The sequence below is a fragment of the Cervus elaphus genome, chromosome 27 (genome assembly GCF_910594005.1).
Source record: "Cervus elaphus chromosome 27, mCerEla1.1, whole genome shotgun sequence".
Classification (NCBI taxonomy): domain Eukaryota; kingdom Metazoa; phylum Chordata; class Mammalia; order Artiodactyla; family Cervidae; genus Cervus; species Cervus elaphus.
In genome coordinates, this window is record NC_057841.1 from 25,843,199 (window position 1) to 25,861,007 (window position 17,809).

The 17,809-nt window shown below is 40.9% G+C and overlaps 1 protein-coding gene across 3 annotated transcripts in view; it reads right to left on the reverse strand.

The window, feature by feature from the left end:
* The window catches only part of MAPRE2 (microtubule associated protein RP/EB family member 2), a 177,996-nt gene that overhangs the window by 72,678 nt on the left and 87,509 nt on the right, over positions 1 to 17,809 (reverse strand). For all 3 annotated transcript variants that reach the window (XM_043889425.1, XM_043889424.1, XM_043889423.1), the window contains one exon: positions 2,790 to 2,917. In XM_043889425.1, coding sequence (XP_043745360.1) covers positions 2,790 to 2,910 — 121 coding nt within the window. In that variant the 5' untranslated portion in view covers positions 2,911 to 2,917. The remainder of the gene's footprint in view (positions 1 to 2,789; positions 2,918 to 17,809) is intronic.

Here is a 17,809-nt window from a genome sequence, read left to right on the forward strand (position 1 = left end):
AGAAGATTATAAATGCACTCAGTCCCAAGTTTACACTTTGATGAAACGACTGACTAAAATAAAATAAAACACCCATTTCTCTACTATGGGGATTAAGCAAACATGTTTGTTTGCTTTTTGAGGGAAAAAAATACAACATATTTGGTAGCCAGTGAGTTACCCTAATGACAATTATCTGTTCTTGTGATCAAAATGTTTTCCACAGGTTTCATCAAGCCACACTGGATGGCAACGTAGCTACATGTGATTGGAAAATGTAAACCAACGCCTTCTTTAAGGTAACTGTTCAAGAACCCTTCACAAATGCTGCTAAAATTTTACTGAATTTGCCTTATGAGAAATTGAAAATGTATGCAAGGAAATTATATATACATATACAAAGAACAGAGACACACACACAGACACTCCAGCATTTACTACTACTGTATCTAAAAACTCTAATTTGCTTCTCATTTCATTAGTCTGCAAAAACTTCCACAAATGTGTTAAACAGGAAGCTCCTCATGGGCCCCTTCGACACTTTAGACCCATGACTGGCAATTTTCTCTATGACTGTTTTTTCTTATCTCTTTCCTTCACTGGGTCTCTTTTTTTCTGGATAACCAACCCCATGGCCCTTATCCACAGGTACACACAGCCACTTCATGGGAAAGATACACAGTTTTGTCTTTGCCCCACAGCAGTTTCAAACTGATTTGCGTTCATCCTAATATGAGAACTTCTGAGGGAAGAATGTGTGTCAGGCCCCATGGAGAAACGGACCCACAGTTACAATGTAAAGTGGTATTTGTTATTAATAGAAAAGGGATGGCTGATAACAGAAAACACTCTGGTTTTTTTTTTTTTCCTCCAACAAATTAAAAATAAAATATTAAGCCTTCCCTTGTGGTACAGTAGATAGGAATCTGCCTGCCAATTCTGGGAACATGGGTTCGATTTCTGGTCTGGGAAGAGTCCACAGGTGGCCGGGCAACTAAGTCCCTGCACCACAACTACTGAGCCCAAGTACTTAGAACCCGAGCTCTGCAACAAGAGAAGCCACCACAATGAGAAGCCCATGCACCATGACGAAGAGCAGACCCCTGCTCCCTGCAACTAGAGAAAGCCCACGCACAGCAACAAAGACCCAGCACAACCAAACACATACATAAATACTTTCTTTTAGAAATAAAACAAAATAGCAGGGCGTTCTGGAACGCAGAGCAAGAACACACCAGAAAACCTGACTGAGTGGGGATCTGCAGCTGAGCAGGAGCAACAGGGGGCATTTCTGACAGGCATCGCCAGAGTCATTTCAGTAGGCGAACACCACATTATTCCTGGGTGTCATCACAGTCTAAGTCGGCTTTCTCTGGATCATACTAAAGGGTAAAGAACTGCTCGGTCTGCATCCATTACTGACCTCCCAGATCAGAGGACTGATGCCTGAAGCCTGGACACAGAGCAGGTGGGTCAGGCAAGGCCGAGCTTCTGGATACCTGACTGTCTTGCTCATGAGAAAATGACGATGGGAGAAGAGGTGTCAGTAGAAGGGAAGCTTGTCCGCTAGTTGATTCTGATCCAGCCTAGATGCAGAGAAGTGAGAGTGTCCTCTCTGGTGGGCCTGGACTGGTGGGGGCTGACGGCCCTGCATGAATCTGTCTACACATGACTCACAGGATGTCCTGCTGCGGCCCCAGCACCGCCGCACCAGCTACACCTGAAGACGCTTCCGTATCGATCATGTCTCATGGGATTTCACACGAATCCATCTCAGAATATTTTCTAGTCTCGAATACCATTTTGGGTCAGAGGCCAGAGAGGAAATCTCTCACTTATTAGTTCATAAGAAGAAAATACTTCCTATTCCGAAAGGAAGACTATGTCTCTGCTAAATACTCTAACCTAAGAATGAATTACTTCACTAGTGACATGTTCTTTAACAAGACCCCACTTAATCACTGAAATCAAATTTTTTTTTTTAATTTAGCTCTATATGCACTCCTTACACACCTACTTCATAGTAGGCAGGGTGCCAACTCAGACACTTGACAAAGAATAAGACACAGTCCTGCCCTCAAGGGCTCCGGGTACCTTCAGGGGAATAAGAGCTGGGCCATCTAACACAGCATGGTAGGCGTTATTCTGGAAGGGTGGAGGGCATAGTGCTCCAGGAACACCACGAAGCCTGGGAGGTCTGGGGAACCCTTCAGAGGGAATGACAATGGGGTTGGATTTTAAAGTGTGAACGAGATTTTACTGCAAATGAAGAGAAGGGGAAAGACCTTCTTGGCAATGGGAGCATGAAAAAAATCCATGCGATGCAAAAGGGAAGGAGTCTAGGGAACAAAGACTATCGCGGGGCAGAGGCACAGGGCAGGGAGGTGTGGACCATGAAACTGAGGAGATGGATAGCAGCCAGAGGGAAAGGACCTTATCAGCGAATTTTATCCTGTAGGAAGGACAACGTGGTACCCGGAACGGTTAGTTTTGCAGCATCCAATCTGCAGTTTTAAGAAGAGATGTGTGGTGGCTTCCTGGGGGGGTGACAGAGAAAAGGCTGGGAGACCAGTTACAGAGCTTCAGCGAGATCACTCGTAACATGTTTTGGGGTGGCTCAGTGCTCTTTGGTGAACATCATCATTTTCCCCCATATGTTCTTTAATTATACCTGAGGTTTTCTCCTTAAATTATCTATTGAAGCTGATATGTATATATATATTCCAATTCCAAATATGTCATCTGTGGTTTATAAAATCACATTCCACATGAGTAAACGTTTAGGTAAATACTTAAAAGAATTCTCTTACCTGAACAAAGCTGTTCCACTTTTGTGTAGTTTAAAGATACTATGTCATTAACCCAAGCGATGATGTCATGTCTGCTCATAGTCTCTTGGGTTATCGAGGTAGAATACACATTGACCGCCATTCCCCAACTAGAAAAAACAAACAAACAACATTCATTTACCTACAAGGGAAAAAATGAACTCAGAAAGATGACAGACATCCATCCAACTCTGACAGAATTCTAATATGGTTAAAACTCATATATGGTTCATGCATCATCATTTTATATCTCCTTCAACTTGATTCAAATGTTGTTCAGGCTCTGAGATTCCTAATGTCTCATGTAATTTAGTGTTTCACATAGAAGATGAGTTGGGAACAATTTTTTTTTTTAATCAGCTTTAGAGAAAAGGAAATTCCCTTCAGAAATAGGATACATACATGTTTCATTAGAAAAAAAAAAAATCTTCACCAGATAGTCTCTATCCCTAAAAACTTTGGATAAAGAAAAAAAAGGAAAAAGAAAAAATTATACAGAAAGTATTTGGAACTGACTGCATGAGTCCTCCCTTCATCTCTGACTTTAATATTCTCTTTCTGACTATTCCATGACACCTACTACTTCCCCCAACTTTTCTCTGGAGTGGTACACAGTGGCCGCAGAAAAAGTAACAGAAAAGGTTTGTTTTGCTTAAAATACTTTGATAGCTATAGTTTGGTAAGATTGGTTTCCTCTTTTTAATTAATAAACAATGTATTTAGGGCAGCTTTAGATTCACAGCAAAACCGAGTGGAAAGTACAGAGTTTTCCCATATACCCCCTCATCTGACAATCTCCCTATCAGCTGATATGTTTGTTACAATCAGCGAACCCACACTGATGCACTCTCATCACCCAAATTCTATAGTTTACATTAGGTTCCCTCTTGGTGTTGTATATTCTCTGGGCTGTGACAAACATACAGTGACATGTATCCATCACTGCAGTATCACACAGAATCCTAAAAAAAACCAATCCTCTCTGCTCTGTCGATTCATCCTTCCCGCCTACCATTTCTGGCAACCACTGACCCCTCTTACTGTCTCCATAGTTTTACCTTTCCCAGAAGGTCATACAGTTGGAACCACACAGTACATAACCTTTTCAGACTGGCTTCTTTCACTAATGCACATTGACGGTTCCTCCGTGTCTTTTCACGACTTGTGAGCTCACTTTTTTTTGCACTGAATAATACTGCACTGTCTGAATGTGTAACACTGAAAGACATCTTGCTGGCCTCCAAGTTCTGGCAAATAGGAGTAAAGCTACTATAAATATTCACGTGCAGGTTTTTGTAAGTTTTGATTCATTAGGATAAATACCAAAGAGCACGACCGACCTGGGTCATATGGTAAGAGTATGCTCAGTTTTATGAGAAACTGCCAAACTGTCTCACAACATGGCTGTACCATCCTGAATTCCCAACAGCAATGAATAAAACGTCCTATTGCCCCATGTCCTCACCAACACTTGGTGGTGTCAGTATTTTGGAGTTTGGCCATTCTAACAGGTGTATACTGGAGAAGGAAATGGCAAGCCACTCCAGTATTCCTGCCTGGGACCCACGGACAGAGTAGCCTGGCGGGCTGTGTAGTCCATGGGGGTCACAAAAGAGTCAAACATGACTTAGTAACTAAACACCACCACCAAAACCCAACTCTTTAGAGACTTCAAAGTGATATTCTATTATTCTTTTTTTAAATTCAAGTATAGTTGACTTACAATATTGTATACATTAAAGTGACTCAGACATATACATATATATATATATATATTCTCTTTCAGATTCTTTTCCATTATAGGTTATTGCAAGGTATAGAATACAGTTTCCTGTGCTGTAAAATAGGTCCTTGTTTTTATTTATTTTCTACATTCTAGTGTGTATATATTAATCCCAGACTTCTGATTTATCTGTCCCCCAACTTTCTCCTTCGGTAACCAAAAATTTGTTTTCTACGTCTGTGAGTCTGTTTCTGTTTTGTAAATAAGTTCATTTGTATTTTTTTAAGATTCCACGTGATATAATATTTGTCTTTATTTGTTTTGACTTACTTCACCTAGTGTGACAATCTTTAGGTTCATCCACGTTGCTGCAAATGGCAATATTTCATTTTTTATTAATGGCTGATAATGTCTACCACGTCTTCTTCACCCTTCCATCTGTCAATGGACACTTAAGTTGCTTCCATGTCTTGGCTATTGCCGGTAATGCTGCTATGAACAATGAGGTGCATGTCACCTTTTTGAATTAGAGTTTTCATCTTTCCTGTATATACGCCCTGGAGTGGTATTGCTGGATCATATGGTAACTATAGTTTCACTTTAGTTGCTTTTTTTTTTTTTTTGGTTGTGTGATTTGTGGGACCTTAGTCCCCGAACCAGGGATCCAAATCTGTGCCCCTTGCAGTGGAGGCAGGTCCTAACTACAGGACCACCAAGAACTCCTTATTTTGGAATTTTTTTTTTTTTTTAAGGAACCTGCATACTGTTCTCCATAGTGACTATACCAATTTACATTCTCACCAACAGTATAGGAGAGTTAGTTCCCTTTTCTCCACAGCCTCTCCAGCATTTATTACACGTAGATTTTTTGGTGATGACCATTCTGACTGGTATGAAGTGATATCTCATCATGGTTTTTACTTATATTTCTCTAATAATTAACGATGTGGAGTATTTTTTCATATGTCTACTGGTCAGCTATATACTTTCTTTGGAGAAATGTCTATTTAGATTTTCTGCATATTTTTTGATTGGGCTGTTTATTTTTTGATATTGAGCTGTATGAACTGTTTGTATATTTAGGGAATTAAGCTCTTAGTGGCTGCATCGTTTGCAAATCTTTTCTTCCATTCTGTAGGTTGTATTGTTTATGGTTTCCTTTACTATACAAAAGCTTGTAAGCGTGAGTAGGTCCTGTTTATTTTCACTTGTATTTCTACTACCATGGGAGACTAACCTAAGTATTGCTGCAATATTATTTCAGACAATGTTTTGCCTATGTCCTTTTCTAGGGATTTTAAAGTGTCATGTCTTATATTTAAGTCTTTGAGCCATTTTGAATTTGTTTTCGTGTACAGTGTAAGAGTGTTCTAACGCCATTGGTTCACATGTGGCTGTTCCGGTTTCCCAACACCACTCGCTGAAGAGACTGTCTTTCCCCATTGTGTCCTCTTGCCTCCTTTGTTGAAGACTAATTAGCCACAGGTGTGTGGTTTGTTTCTGGGCTCTCTCCTCTGTTCCACTGATCCACATGTCTGTTCTTATGCCAATGCCAAGCTGTTTTGATTACTGTAGCTTTGCAGTGTTGTCTGAAATCTGAGAGGGTTATGCCTCCAGTTTTGCTCTTTCCCTTCAGGATTGCTTTGGCAATTCTGGGTCTTCTCTGTTTCCACATAAGTTTTAGGATTATTTATTCCAGTTCTGTGAAAAATTTCATAGGTCATTTGACAGGGATAGGGTTAAACCTCTGGATTGCTTTGAGTAGTATGGTCATTTTAACGGTATCAATTTTTCTAATCCAAGAGCCTGGGATATCTCTCCATTTCTTTGAATCACCTTCCATTTCCTTTATCAACGTTTTATAGCTCTTAGCATGTAACTCTTCCACCTCCTCTGTCGGGTGTATTCCTTAGTTTTTTCTTTGATGTGATTTTAAAAGGTTTTGTTTGTTTGTTTTTACTTTCCCCTTCTGATATTTTATTGTCAGTGTAAAAATGCAGCAGATTTCTGCATGTTAATCTTGTACCTTGCTGAATTTGTTTATTGGTTCTAATAGTTTTTGTGTGGAGTCATTAGGGTTTTCTATAGAGAGTATCATGTCATCTGCACATAATGACAATTTTACTGCTTCCCTTCCAACCTGGATACCTTTTATTTCTTTTTCTCATCCAACTGCTGTGGCTAGGGCTTCCCATACTATGCTGAATAGAAGTGAGAGTGGACATCCTTGTTGTGTTCTAAAATTCAGTAGGAAAGGTTTCAGCTTTTCACTGTTGAGTATTATGTTGGCTGTGGGTTTCTGATAGCTTTTATTTATACTGATATCTGTTCTCTTTATACTCATTTCAGTGAAAGTGTTTATCATGAATGGATGCTGAATTTTACCAAATACTTTTTCTGCATCTACTGAAAAGATTATTTGGTTTCTGTGTTTTCTTTTGTTGATGTGATGTATCATATTGATTGCTTTGCATATGTTTACCATTATTGTGGCCCTGGGGTAAATCCAACTTGACCATAGTGTATGATCCTTTGTTGAGGACTTTTGCATCTGTATTCATCCACGATATTGGCCTGTAATTTTCCTTTCTGGTACTATCTTTGTCTGGTTTTGGTATCAGAGTGATGGTGGCTTCACAGAATGGCTTTAGGAATGTTCCCTCCTCCTCAATCTCTTGGAAGAGTTTGTCAAGGATTGGTGTAAGTTCTTCTTTGTATGTTTGGTAGAATTCCCCAGTGAAGACACCTAGTCCTGGACTTGTTTGCAGGGAGGTTTGTTTGTTTGTTTGTTTGGTAATTACAGATTCAATTTCACTTCTAGTGAATTCTATCTATTCAAATTATCTGCTTCTTCTTGATTCAGTTTTGGTGAGCTGCATGTTTCTAGAAACCTGTTCATTTCCTCTAGCTTATCCAATTTGTTGGCATATAACTGTTCATAGTATTCTACTGTGACTTTCTATATTTCTGTGGTATTGGTTGTTATTTCTCCCTTTCATTTCTCATTTTGTTTACTTGGGTTCTCTCTCTTTTCTCCTATTTATTCTTGATTTATTAACTAGAATAATTCTACAAAGAGATATTTCCTCTCTGAGATACTGATCATATAAGAAAGGCAAGATAGATGCCTGATTCTTTCCCTGTATCTTCAGATTTTCACAACAAAGAGGTAAGTTTCCTAACAGTCTCCAAACATGACCAATGAGGTTTTTATTTCTGAAGTTTAATTATGAACTTACAGATTTAAAAACATTTGATACACAGTTTAAATCACTGGCTTCTGAGTTTTTTCTGACAAGGTTCTAGTAGTCTTTGCTAACTTCCCTGCTTTCCGGTATGAGAAAAAGCTTCAGGCTTAACTTGTACATTTGCTGCCTTAGACCTAAAACCAGTCATTTTTCCAGGAGTTCCTTATTCCTTTGGTCACAAATACTAGAGATAATATTTTTAAGCACAACTACATACAAAAGAAAAATACAGACATATAGATTTTACACAAAAATCTACACATTATTAAACAGTTGTATTTGAAATTCTTATTAACTCTAAAGCAACAAAATATCAGCTTTCTACTTAAAGTGCTAAGTGACAATTTTATTTATAGGTAAGTATAAAAATAAACATCCATCCATCCTCAGAAGCACCCTCATCTCTAAATTTGCTTCCCCTGAAGATGTGAAAAAACTTAAGACACTGGCATCCCCACAAATGTGACCACAGTTACTGCCTTTCTACAACATTATTAAAAATGCTTTTAATTTTTTGCTTAATAACTTCCATTGTTTTCTTTATTATTTAGCATACAAACCATTTGCTTTTAATTACTAGTCAATTTAAAAAATCAACTATGTAAACTATATAAAACTTCAGTACAAATTATTCGAAATTTAAAATGTTTTGGAGTGTCTGGTATAATTCTCATTTACCGGCATAATTTTTGGCAGTCCATGTATTTTTCTAATGGCTTTGCCTGCAGGCAGTAGGGAGAAGCTTTTGCTTTAAGAGGCAATGTACTACCAGAGGATGAGGCACCAACGCCTAGAATTGTGCCAGAGGGCAAAAAGCCAAGTTGGGATGAAATTTTTGCTCTGGATGATTTAAACACAAAATTAAATGCAAAGCAGGGGAGACACAATCAGATCTGTGTTTCAGAAAGATTATCCACAAGTAAGTGAGTAAAGATGGTCTGTGGTTACGTAATAGATAGAAATGCATAACAAAAGAACAGGTTGAAGAGTTATGATAGCTTTTAAAAAATCCATAAGAATGGAGAAGCAAGTCATTTGCTGCAGGTTCTGTCAATGAATCACACTCTTTTCTGCGTCTTTATTGACAACATTCACCAAAGGACAACAATTCTTTTATACTGAGACATTCGGTGCACAAGAGCAAGTAAAGCATTACCTGCCTTCAAGGAGCTCATTAAGATGACCAGGTAAGCAACAGAATAGCAGCTGGTTTTTGCTTTAGTAAAACTTCAGTTAATTATTTACTAGACTCACACTCTAACCTCAACCACATCCCCATCTCCACCGGACACGACTGCAGCCCCCAAAAACCCTGAAGTAAGAACATATATCTGTTGAGGGACCTGTGGGCGAACAAAGAGAGAGGACAGACAAGAGGAAGGGCGGAGCAGTGAGGGTTAGGAATGTTTTCTGACAGTTTCTAAAATAAAACGACGATGATGCATCACTTTGCCGACAAAGGTCCGTATGGTCAAAGCTATGGTTTTTCCAGTAGTCTTGTACGGATGTGAGAGGGAGACCATTAAGAAGGCTGAGCACCGAAGAATGGATGCTTTCAAACTGTGGTGCTGGAGAAAACTCCTGAGAGTCACTTGGACCGTAAGGAGATCAAACCAGTCAATTCTAAAGACAACCACCCCTGAACGTTCACTGGAAGGACTGATGCTGAAGCTGAGGCTCTAATACTTTGGTCACCTGATGCAAAGAGCTGACTCATTGGAAAAGATCCTGATGCTGGGAAAGACTGAGGGCAGGAAGAGGCAGGGGCGACAGAGGATGAGATGGTTAGACAGCATCACTATGAGATGGTTAGATCGCATCATTAACTCAATGGACATGAGTTTGAACAAACTCAGGGAGATAGTGAAGCACCGGAAAGGCCAGCATACTGCAGTCCATGGGGTGGCAGAGTCAGACCCGACTTAGCAACTGAACAACAACAATATACCTACTTCTACCAGTGGAATCAACATAGTTCATTTCTATTTACCATCTGTGCTGATGAGAATATTCTTAGAATCTATCTTCCTCCATATTTTACCAAGATACTTCTAAATTCATTTCAGTTTGTGGTTATCTTTCACCTCCTCTATTAGTTCCCCATCCAAATGTGTGACACCTTTAGATTTTGCAGGGGAGAGCATGAGGTCCAGATTTCCTCTGTGCAGGGAAGGCAGCTGAAGTAGAAAAAGAATTCTATTTCTGCTCTGCCAGTCACTCTTTTCTCCCCCTAATTCCTTCAGAAAAAGAAAACTTTCTACAGGTGCATCTTCAATACATTTAAGCTGAAATTATTCATCTGACTCAACAATTCACAAATGAGAATTTATACATCTCCAAAGGTTAAACTCAAGGCTAGTGGAGTTAGCTCGTGTGTAAACATCCACTAAAATCTGAAGACGTCATTATAATTTCTTAGATGCCAATCTATATTGCAATATAAAGGTGAAAGTACTGGTCTCTACTTATTCATCAGATATGTTGTATAGATAATTATCTGTACTTTCTTTATAAAGAAATTTTTCTATCATGTTATAGTTAAAGTGGTTCCCTGCTCCCATTTTGACTCTTGAAAAAAAAAAATCCTATTCGGGAGCAGGGCAGGAGCCGTATTCTTTGCTGACAAATGTGGACTTCTAGTCTTTCTGAAGGACAATTCAAAATATTAATTTTTAAAATTTTACCGAGTAATTTGCAAAGACTCAGGCAAGCAAAGTAAATGGCTAAAAAGGTAAGATAACACTGAATGCGACAGAATAAAGAACCAACGGACTGTGCAGTTTATTCTGTTTGGCTCCTCAGCATGCCTGTTCCAGAGAAATTACTGTTTATTCTTCGATGACCTGACATCTGGTCTCTAGGACAAGCGTGTCTCTCTGTGTCACCCTCGTAAAAAAGGAAGTCCAAGCCCTGTCTTCTAATTTGCGGCTTTCAGCTGGTGCTTTAACTAGATCACTATGTGTTTAAAACCTGGTAAGTACAACAGCACTGAAAGTAGTAAGTAAGAGACAATTTCCTAGCATGTCGGTCTCTGGGTCACACATCTTGATACGGCATTAAAATTTCATTTTAAAATGAACTTGCACAGCAGAAATTAAGACAACATTGTAAACCAACAATATTTCAATAAAACAAATTTTTAAAAAATAAATTTGCATCCACTGCTCCTTCTTGAAAATAAACCAATAATCACCACATAGTTTATACACAGTGTACAGTTTATATACTGTTTCTGGGAATGTCCAAATGCCTTTCTGGGAAACTGGCACTATATATATATGTATATATATATAACCTATAATGTTATATATTATAGCTAATATAGTATATGCATATAATATTGTGTACACACTATATTATATACATATTATATATGCATATATACACACACATATATATACATATATATATATTTTTTGCAAGTGAGAGAAAGAAAAACACACAAAAAAATAAAAATCCCTTCCAGCAGGTGAAGTCACATTTCTGGCTTGTCCGTGGACAGTGATCACTGACACATGTGACTTGGAAAAAGGCCAGCCTCAGCCTGAGGGCCAGTGTGTGGATTTTGCCCCATTTCACCCTGCATGCGTGGGCTTCTCAGGCGGCACTAGTGGTAAAGAACCCGCCTGCCAATGCAGGATACATAATGAGATGGGGGTCCGATCCCTGGGTCAGGAAGATCCCCTGCAGAAGGAAATGGCAACCCACTCCAGTATTCTTGACGGAGAGTCCAATGGACAGAGGAGCCTGGCGGGCTACAGTCCACAGGGTTACCAAGAGCGGGACACAGCTGAAGCGACTGAGCATGCATGCACCGTGTACGCAGCATTTGGGGGTGGCAGGACAAGTACACTAAGTTTATGTTCCGAAGCAGTCACTCAACCATACAAATCAGAGACTGCATTTCTGCTTACTGAGACAAAAGGAATTTTACATGACTAAGTGGGACTTGAGTTTGCCTACTGAACAAAGCCTGGATAAAGATTTGGCAAGCCCCGACCTATGGAAACCAAAACATGGATTCTACCCCCTCACCAGTCATCAGCTCCCAAACCAATGACAAAGTAGTTCACAGTTTTGTCCAAGAACAAACTGGGCAAGGTTTGTGAATTATTCCAGAGGAGGGCCTCTTCAAAATGTGACAAACATATAAAATGTCACAGCTAACGAAAACTGGAATTATTTCTTACATAATTCATTCTGTCTCTGCACCTCGCACTTACAAACAGACCACTCGTGTACAGTTGGAGGAAAACGTGGTGTTTTTCAACAGCAAGGCTCACAGTAGACCAGGTGTCTCAAGATTCTGGCTCTAGTGCTGCTGTGGGTGTGTGGCTGTAGGAAGAGGGGCTTGAGAAATTAATTTTGGGACTGAGGCATGTGGAACCTATTTTGATTTTTTTTTTTTTTTCACAACTACCATCTGAGTATGCCAGCCTTCCCAAGTTTAGAAACGACCATCTGCAGAAGAACTGCCTTCCTTAAGTGGTTGACTTCTGTCTGCTGCTCTGTAAGAAGGCCCAGTTTGGCTTGAAAGTTAAAGTCGCTCAGTCATATCCAACTCTTTGTGACCCCTGGACTATACAGCCCATGGAATTCTCCAGCCCAGAATACTGGAGTGGGTATCTTTTCCCTTTTCCAGGGGATCTTCCCAGCCCAAAAATCAAACCCAGGTCTCCTGCATTGCAGGTGGATTCTTTATCAGCTGAGCCACAAGGGAAGCCCAAGAATAGTGGAGTGGGTAGCCTATCCCTTCACCAGCACATCTTCCTTACCCAGGAATTGAACTGTGGTCTCCTGCATTACAGGCAAATTCTTTATGAACTGAACCATCAAAGAAGCCCCGAGATTTACCCCAAATGCGTTCTGAAGCTGAACCTTTAAAAGCCACCCACCTCTCCCACCCTGACTTAAGTTATTTTCTTTATTTCATTCCCTGAGGGAGTCTATACCCAACTGGAAACTTCGTGTTCAACATAACATGTTCTGTAAACTAAGCTCCCCGTTGCCATGGCAATATACTCTGTTCACACAATCTTGCACTGAAAACTATACTCATATTTATGACTGTCCTTCTTCACTCTCTCATAACAATCTGTATTTTCAACATGCTTCTCCATCACTGGGGAAGTAATCCACCTCCACCAGCCTAAGACCAACACATGCAATCCACCCTTCACCCACGGACAAAACAAAGGAAGTGAAAGTGATAAGCGCTCAGTTGTGTCTGACTCTTTGCAACGCCATGAACTGTAGCCCACCAGGCTTCTCTGTCCGTGGGATTTTCCAGGCAAGAATACTAGAGCAGGTTGCCATTTCCTTCTCGAGGGGATCTTCCTGACCCACAGATCAAACCTGGGTCTCCTGCATTGCAGGCAGACTCTTTATAGCCTGAGTCACGGGGAAGCCCGACAAAACAAAGAACAGATAGGAAAAGATGAATGAAGAATAATGGTATTTTCCTTTCACCTGGGAAATATTTCTTTGATCTTGGGAACATAAGGATTTCTGAAGTCCATATAATAATCTACAACCAAAGTGTTTTCTTAAGTCATAAGGTACCAGTGCTTCATAGGAAGCCAAGTCACGCTGACCAAAAATGGCTCTGAAGTCTCCATATATGTCACGGTGGGAGAAGTACCTGTGAGTCACAAGAACACTTCCTTTACTAATCACTGGACTTAAGACCTTGGTCAAGGTCAAGATCTCACCCTGAATTCCCATCCCACAAGGTGTTCTCTAGTTCACATTTTTAGGATGGTCAAGGTTGGCCTATTCCGACATACCAGGTAAAGGGAGGTGCGTTATTTCAAACACACTTATCAGTCATGGCTTTTTTCTAAGAATCTTCTTGGCGTCATCCTAACAGAAACAGCTATTTTGCAAACACTTCTACGTGCCCACAAGTAGATCGAGACAACTGCTGATATAAAAATGAGTATTTCCTTCTCTTACAAGTGCCGTATTTCTAAAATACAGCAAGTTCCCAACATACACACCTTCAAGTTGCGAACTTTCGAAGATACGAACACGTGTTCTCATGTCCGATCACATAAGTCAGTTCTCGTGTGGCTTACATTGCCGTGTGTGCACATCACTTTACAGTACAGTGCGGCACAGAGCACGGGTGGTACGGTATCTTTGTTTCAAGCCCAGGATGTCCAGAAGCAAGTGTAAAAGCAGCAGTGATATAGAGGGTACAACTGCAGTTTTCAAGGTACTATAAGATTAAAAATGTTTTCTTTATTTTTTGTGTTGGTTTGCTTTTTATGTCGTTATTTGTGTGAGAAGTGTTATAAACCTATTACAGGACAGTACTGCATAGACAATTGCGTTAGTTGGGTACCTAAGCTAACTTTGTTGTACCTGTTGTTTTGTTCGGTCGCTCAGTTGTGTCCGACGCTTTGTCAGCCCATGGGCTGCAGCACACCAGGCTTCCCTGTTCTTCACCATCTCCCGGAGCTTGCTCAAACTCATGACCATTGATTTGGTGAAGCCATCCAACCATCTCATCCTCTGTCACCCCCTTCTACTCCTGCCCTCGATCTTTCCCAGCTTCAGGGTCTTTTCCAATGAGTCAGCTCTTTGCATCAGGGTACCTGGGCTAACTCTGTTGGACTTTCAAATAAACTGGACTTATAAAGGTGCTCTCAGAATTCCTTTGTGTGTAGGGGACTTACTGCAGGCTGAAATCATACACGAAGAAAAGAAGTGCATATTTATATCCACTGATCAGATACTGAGACAAAGGAAGAAACTCCAAAAGCTGTTCATCAGCCTCAGGGGGGCTGATGAGCTTGGGTCCCGCAGCAGACGTTCACTTAAATGTATGTGTTTTCCCCTGAAAAGCCTTGTAACAGCAGACCTAGACTCTGCCTGAGTGCCTGCTTCCCAGCTCCCTCCTCACAAAAGGCTGATGTGGAATCCCCGGGCTGCCCCAGACAATGAACTGGGCATCCACTGGGAGTGACTTGCAAATGTGTCCCCTGAACCAGAAACTTCCCAGCCTTTGAGCTGCCCATAATTCATTCTCCAGATTCAATACCGTCAGGGGGGGAAGGATTTAAACGTTTCACCAAGGAAAGACTATCTCCAGATAATTCTCGATTCATCACTTGCTCTTCCTTTGTGACCCAGAACACGGCGGGGGTAGGGGGGCAGTATTTGGCTGGGAGGGAGAGCAGGCTGGAGGGAGGCTGGGGTCACAGAGGGTCTCTGAAAGACAAGCCTTGACAAGGTAAGAGGCATTCTGGAAACTGTACTGGGTTTCATTGAAGATTGGGTATTAAGGCTTTCATTTAATTTGTGGAATAATTGATGGCTGCGTGGATTCCAGGGCTGGGAGGGGAACTGAAGAGGTCGTGTATTGTCTTCTTATTTTGTTGTCTTCAGGTAATAATAACACACTGAAGCCACCATGGGCGGATGTAGACGTTTTATTTTTACAGGGCTCTAGGACTGTCTATGGGATAAGACAAAGAATGCAAAACTAACTCCCCCAGGCACCAGGCCTCCCTGGGAAGCTTGGTGGGGGAGAGGCCTGAGGGCAACGCTGACTTCAGACAAGGATGGCGGAGAAACATCAAGGTATGCCCAGAATTATACAATGCATAGATTGGATTAAAACACAGATACTGAAATATATTGATTTTTCCTCAAAATCAGGCTATTCACAATTTAGAGCTTTTTTTAAAAATTGTGAATAGCCTAATTTTGAGGAAAAATTGGTATATTTTAGTACAATTTAGAGCTAGTGAAGAAAACCAGTGTAAAATAATTTTAATACTAAGCTGCTTAGAGAAACATTGGCAAAAACATGAGTTTTATCAAAAGGTCCAAGAGCCTGCTCTTTATGTCAGGCTGTTAGACGCCCTACCACTGCGATTATTAACGTGCCCTTCATTATCATTCACTGCTTGATGATGCTTTTCACGTGGCCACAAAGCTCCATGTCATCGCACAATCGGAAGTCCTACTCCAGCTAATAACTGCCATCTCTCTCAGCAACAACAGAACAGAGAATGATACTCTTTCTTCAGGGTGTCCATCCCATTTACCGCTAACTGTTCCTTTTTAAAACAGAGATTAAGCTCCTTCCTGCCATATCACCAAGTACTCCAAGGACAATTTTTAAAAACTAGGGTATGATTAAAACACACAGATTTCGCCAGTCATCTGCAAAATGAGATTTTCTACTAGTCTTGAAAATCAACCTCCATTTTAACAGCCTTGTCTTTACCTGGGTGAATCCCATCAGGTACTATTCAGTAAGTGGCTTGGCTACCCCCTAGTAACTGCAAAAAAATGAAACAGAAACACAACTTTCAAAATAGCATATACATATACGCATAACTGAAGCACTGTGCTGTGTATCTGAAATCAACACAACACTGTAAATCAACCATACTTCAATAATTAAAACAAAAACAACCCCAAACCCACTCCTCCTTGGCTCCAGCCCCTGAAGTCCAGGATGACTGTTTAGCTTGATGGAGACTTTGAGGTCAGGCTGAACGATGAAAGACAGAAAGCATTCGTGTTCATTTATTCAGTCAATGTGTGAAAACTGCATGCTAACTAAAATTTTTATTTTTATTTTTTTAAAGAAAGCACATACATGTTTTGGGTTTTTTTAATTCATAATTAAGAGTCAATAGCTATGGCCTTGAAATGACTTTGAAAACTTGGCTCTTACCCAAGGAATGAAGAAATTTAGGAATTCTTAAAAAAGTTCTTCGTGGCATTCATAATGTTCATGACCATGAGTGAAACGTAACTGCAAAAGTCTAAGGCTTTAAACACACACACAGCAGATATTTCTTCATATGGTCAGAAATGCAACTGATTATAAGGGATTACATTTGCCTAAATGTCCATCTGTTTCAAACAGTGGGTGGCTTGGTCCCTGCTCTGAAAATAACTTCCATGACCTGCAGCTCATTCCCATGCCACAGGCTTGGCTGGCCTCCGCAGGGCACCAACTTTTGCCCAGTCCCCCCGCCTCCCCCTCAACTTGGCTCCCGGCACATCCACTAGGTCTTGACCATATGCCTTCTGTTTACTTTCCCAGCCCTACTTGGCCCTGTTCCCTCTCCCCCTGACCTTAGCTCTCGCCCATGATCCTAAGCAATCCCATTCAGGTCCCCAGCCTGCCCACCCAGCACGACCCTGGGTCCACCTTTCAGAGTTGCTGCCAAAATGGGGAGGGGCGGTCATGTTCATCTGTTAACACTTACCCTCCCCCCCCGCCCCCCGGCAAAAAACTGAGTGCATAAGACGTAGCAGAAGCAGAGTGAAGTCAGTCAGAAAGAAAAACACCAATACAGTATATTAACGCATATATATGAAATTTAGAAAGATGGTAACGATGACCCCACATGCGAGACAGCCAAAGAGTCACCGATGTAAAGAACAGACTGTTGGACTCTGTCGGAGAAGGTGAGGGTGGGATGATTTGAGAGAATAGCATTGAAACATGTATATTACCATATGTGAAATAGATCACCAGTCCAAGTTCAATGCATGAGACAGGGTGCTCAGGGCTGGTGCACTGGGATGACCCTGAGGGACGGGATGGGAAGGGAGGTGGGAGGGGGGGTCATCATGGGGGACACATGTACACCCATGGCTGATTCATGTCAATGTATGGCAAAAACCACTACAATATTGTAAAGTAATTAGCCTCCAATTAAAATTAATTAATTAATTAAAAAAAAAAGACATAGCAGAAGAATGTGTGGTGACCACATGAACACGCCACCCATGCCAAGCAAAGTCGGGAGTGGGGCAAATTTTGTTAGACGTGACCCCCACCTCCTGGTTCTGAACTATTTTGTGCTCTTGGTGGTACTAGCTCCTCCTCAGGTATTATTCTCAGGCGCCTGACTCCCCTAAACCTTCTTACAATAAAAAAACAAATGAGGGACGACAGCTTCAAGTCATCCCTAATCCTTTGGGACAACTGCGCTCAAGGTCTTACTTGAAAGAAGAGACCATTCCCAGCACTTGGCATGCTGGGCTGCATCGCATGC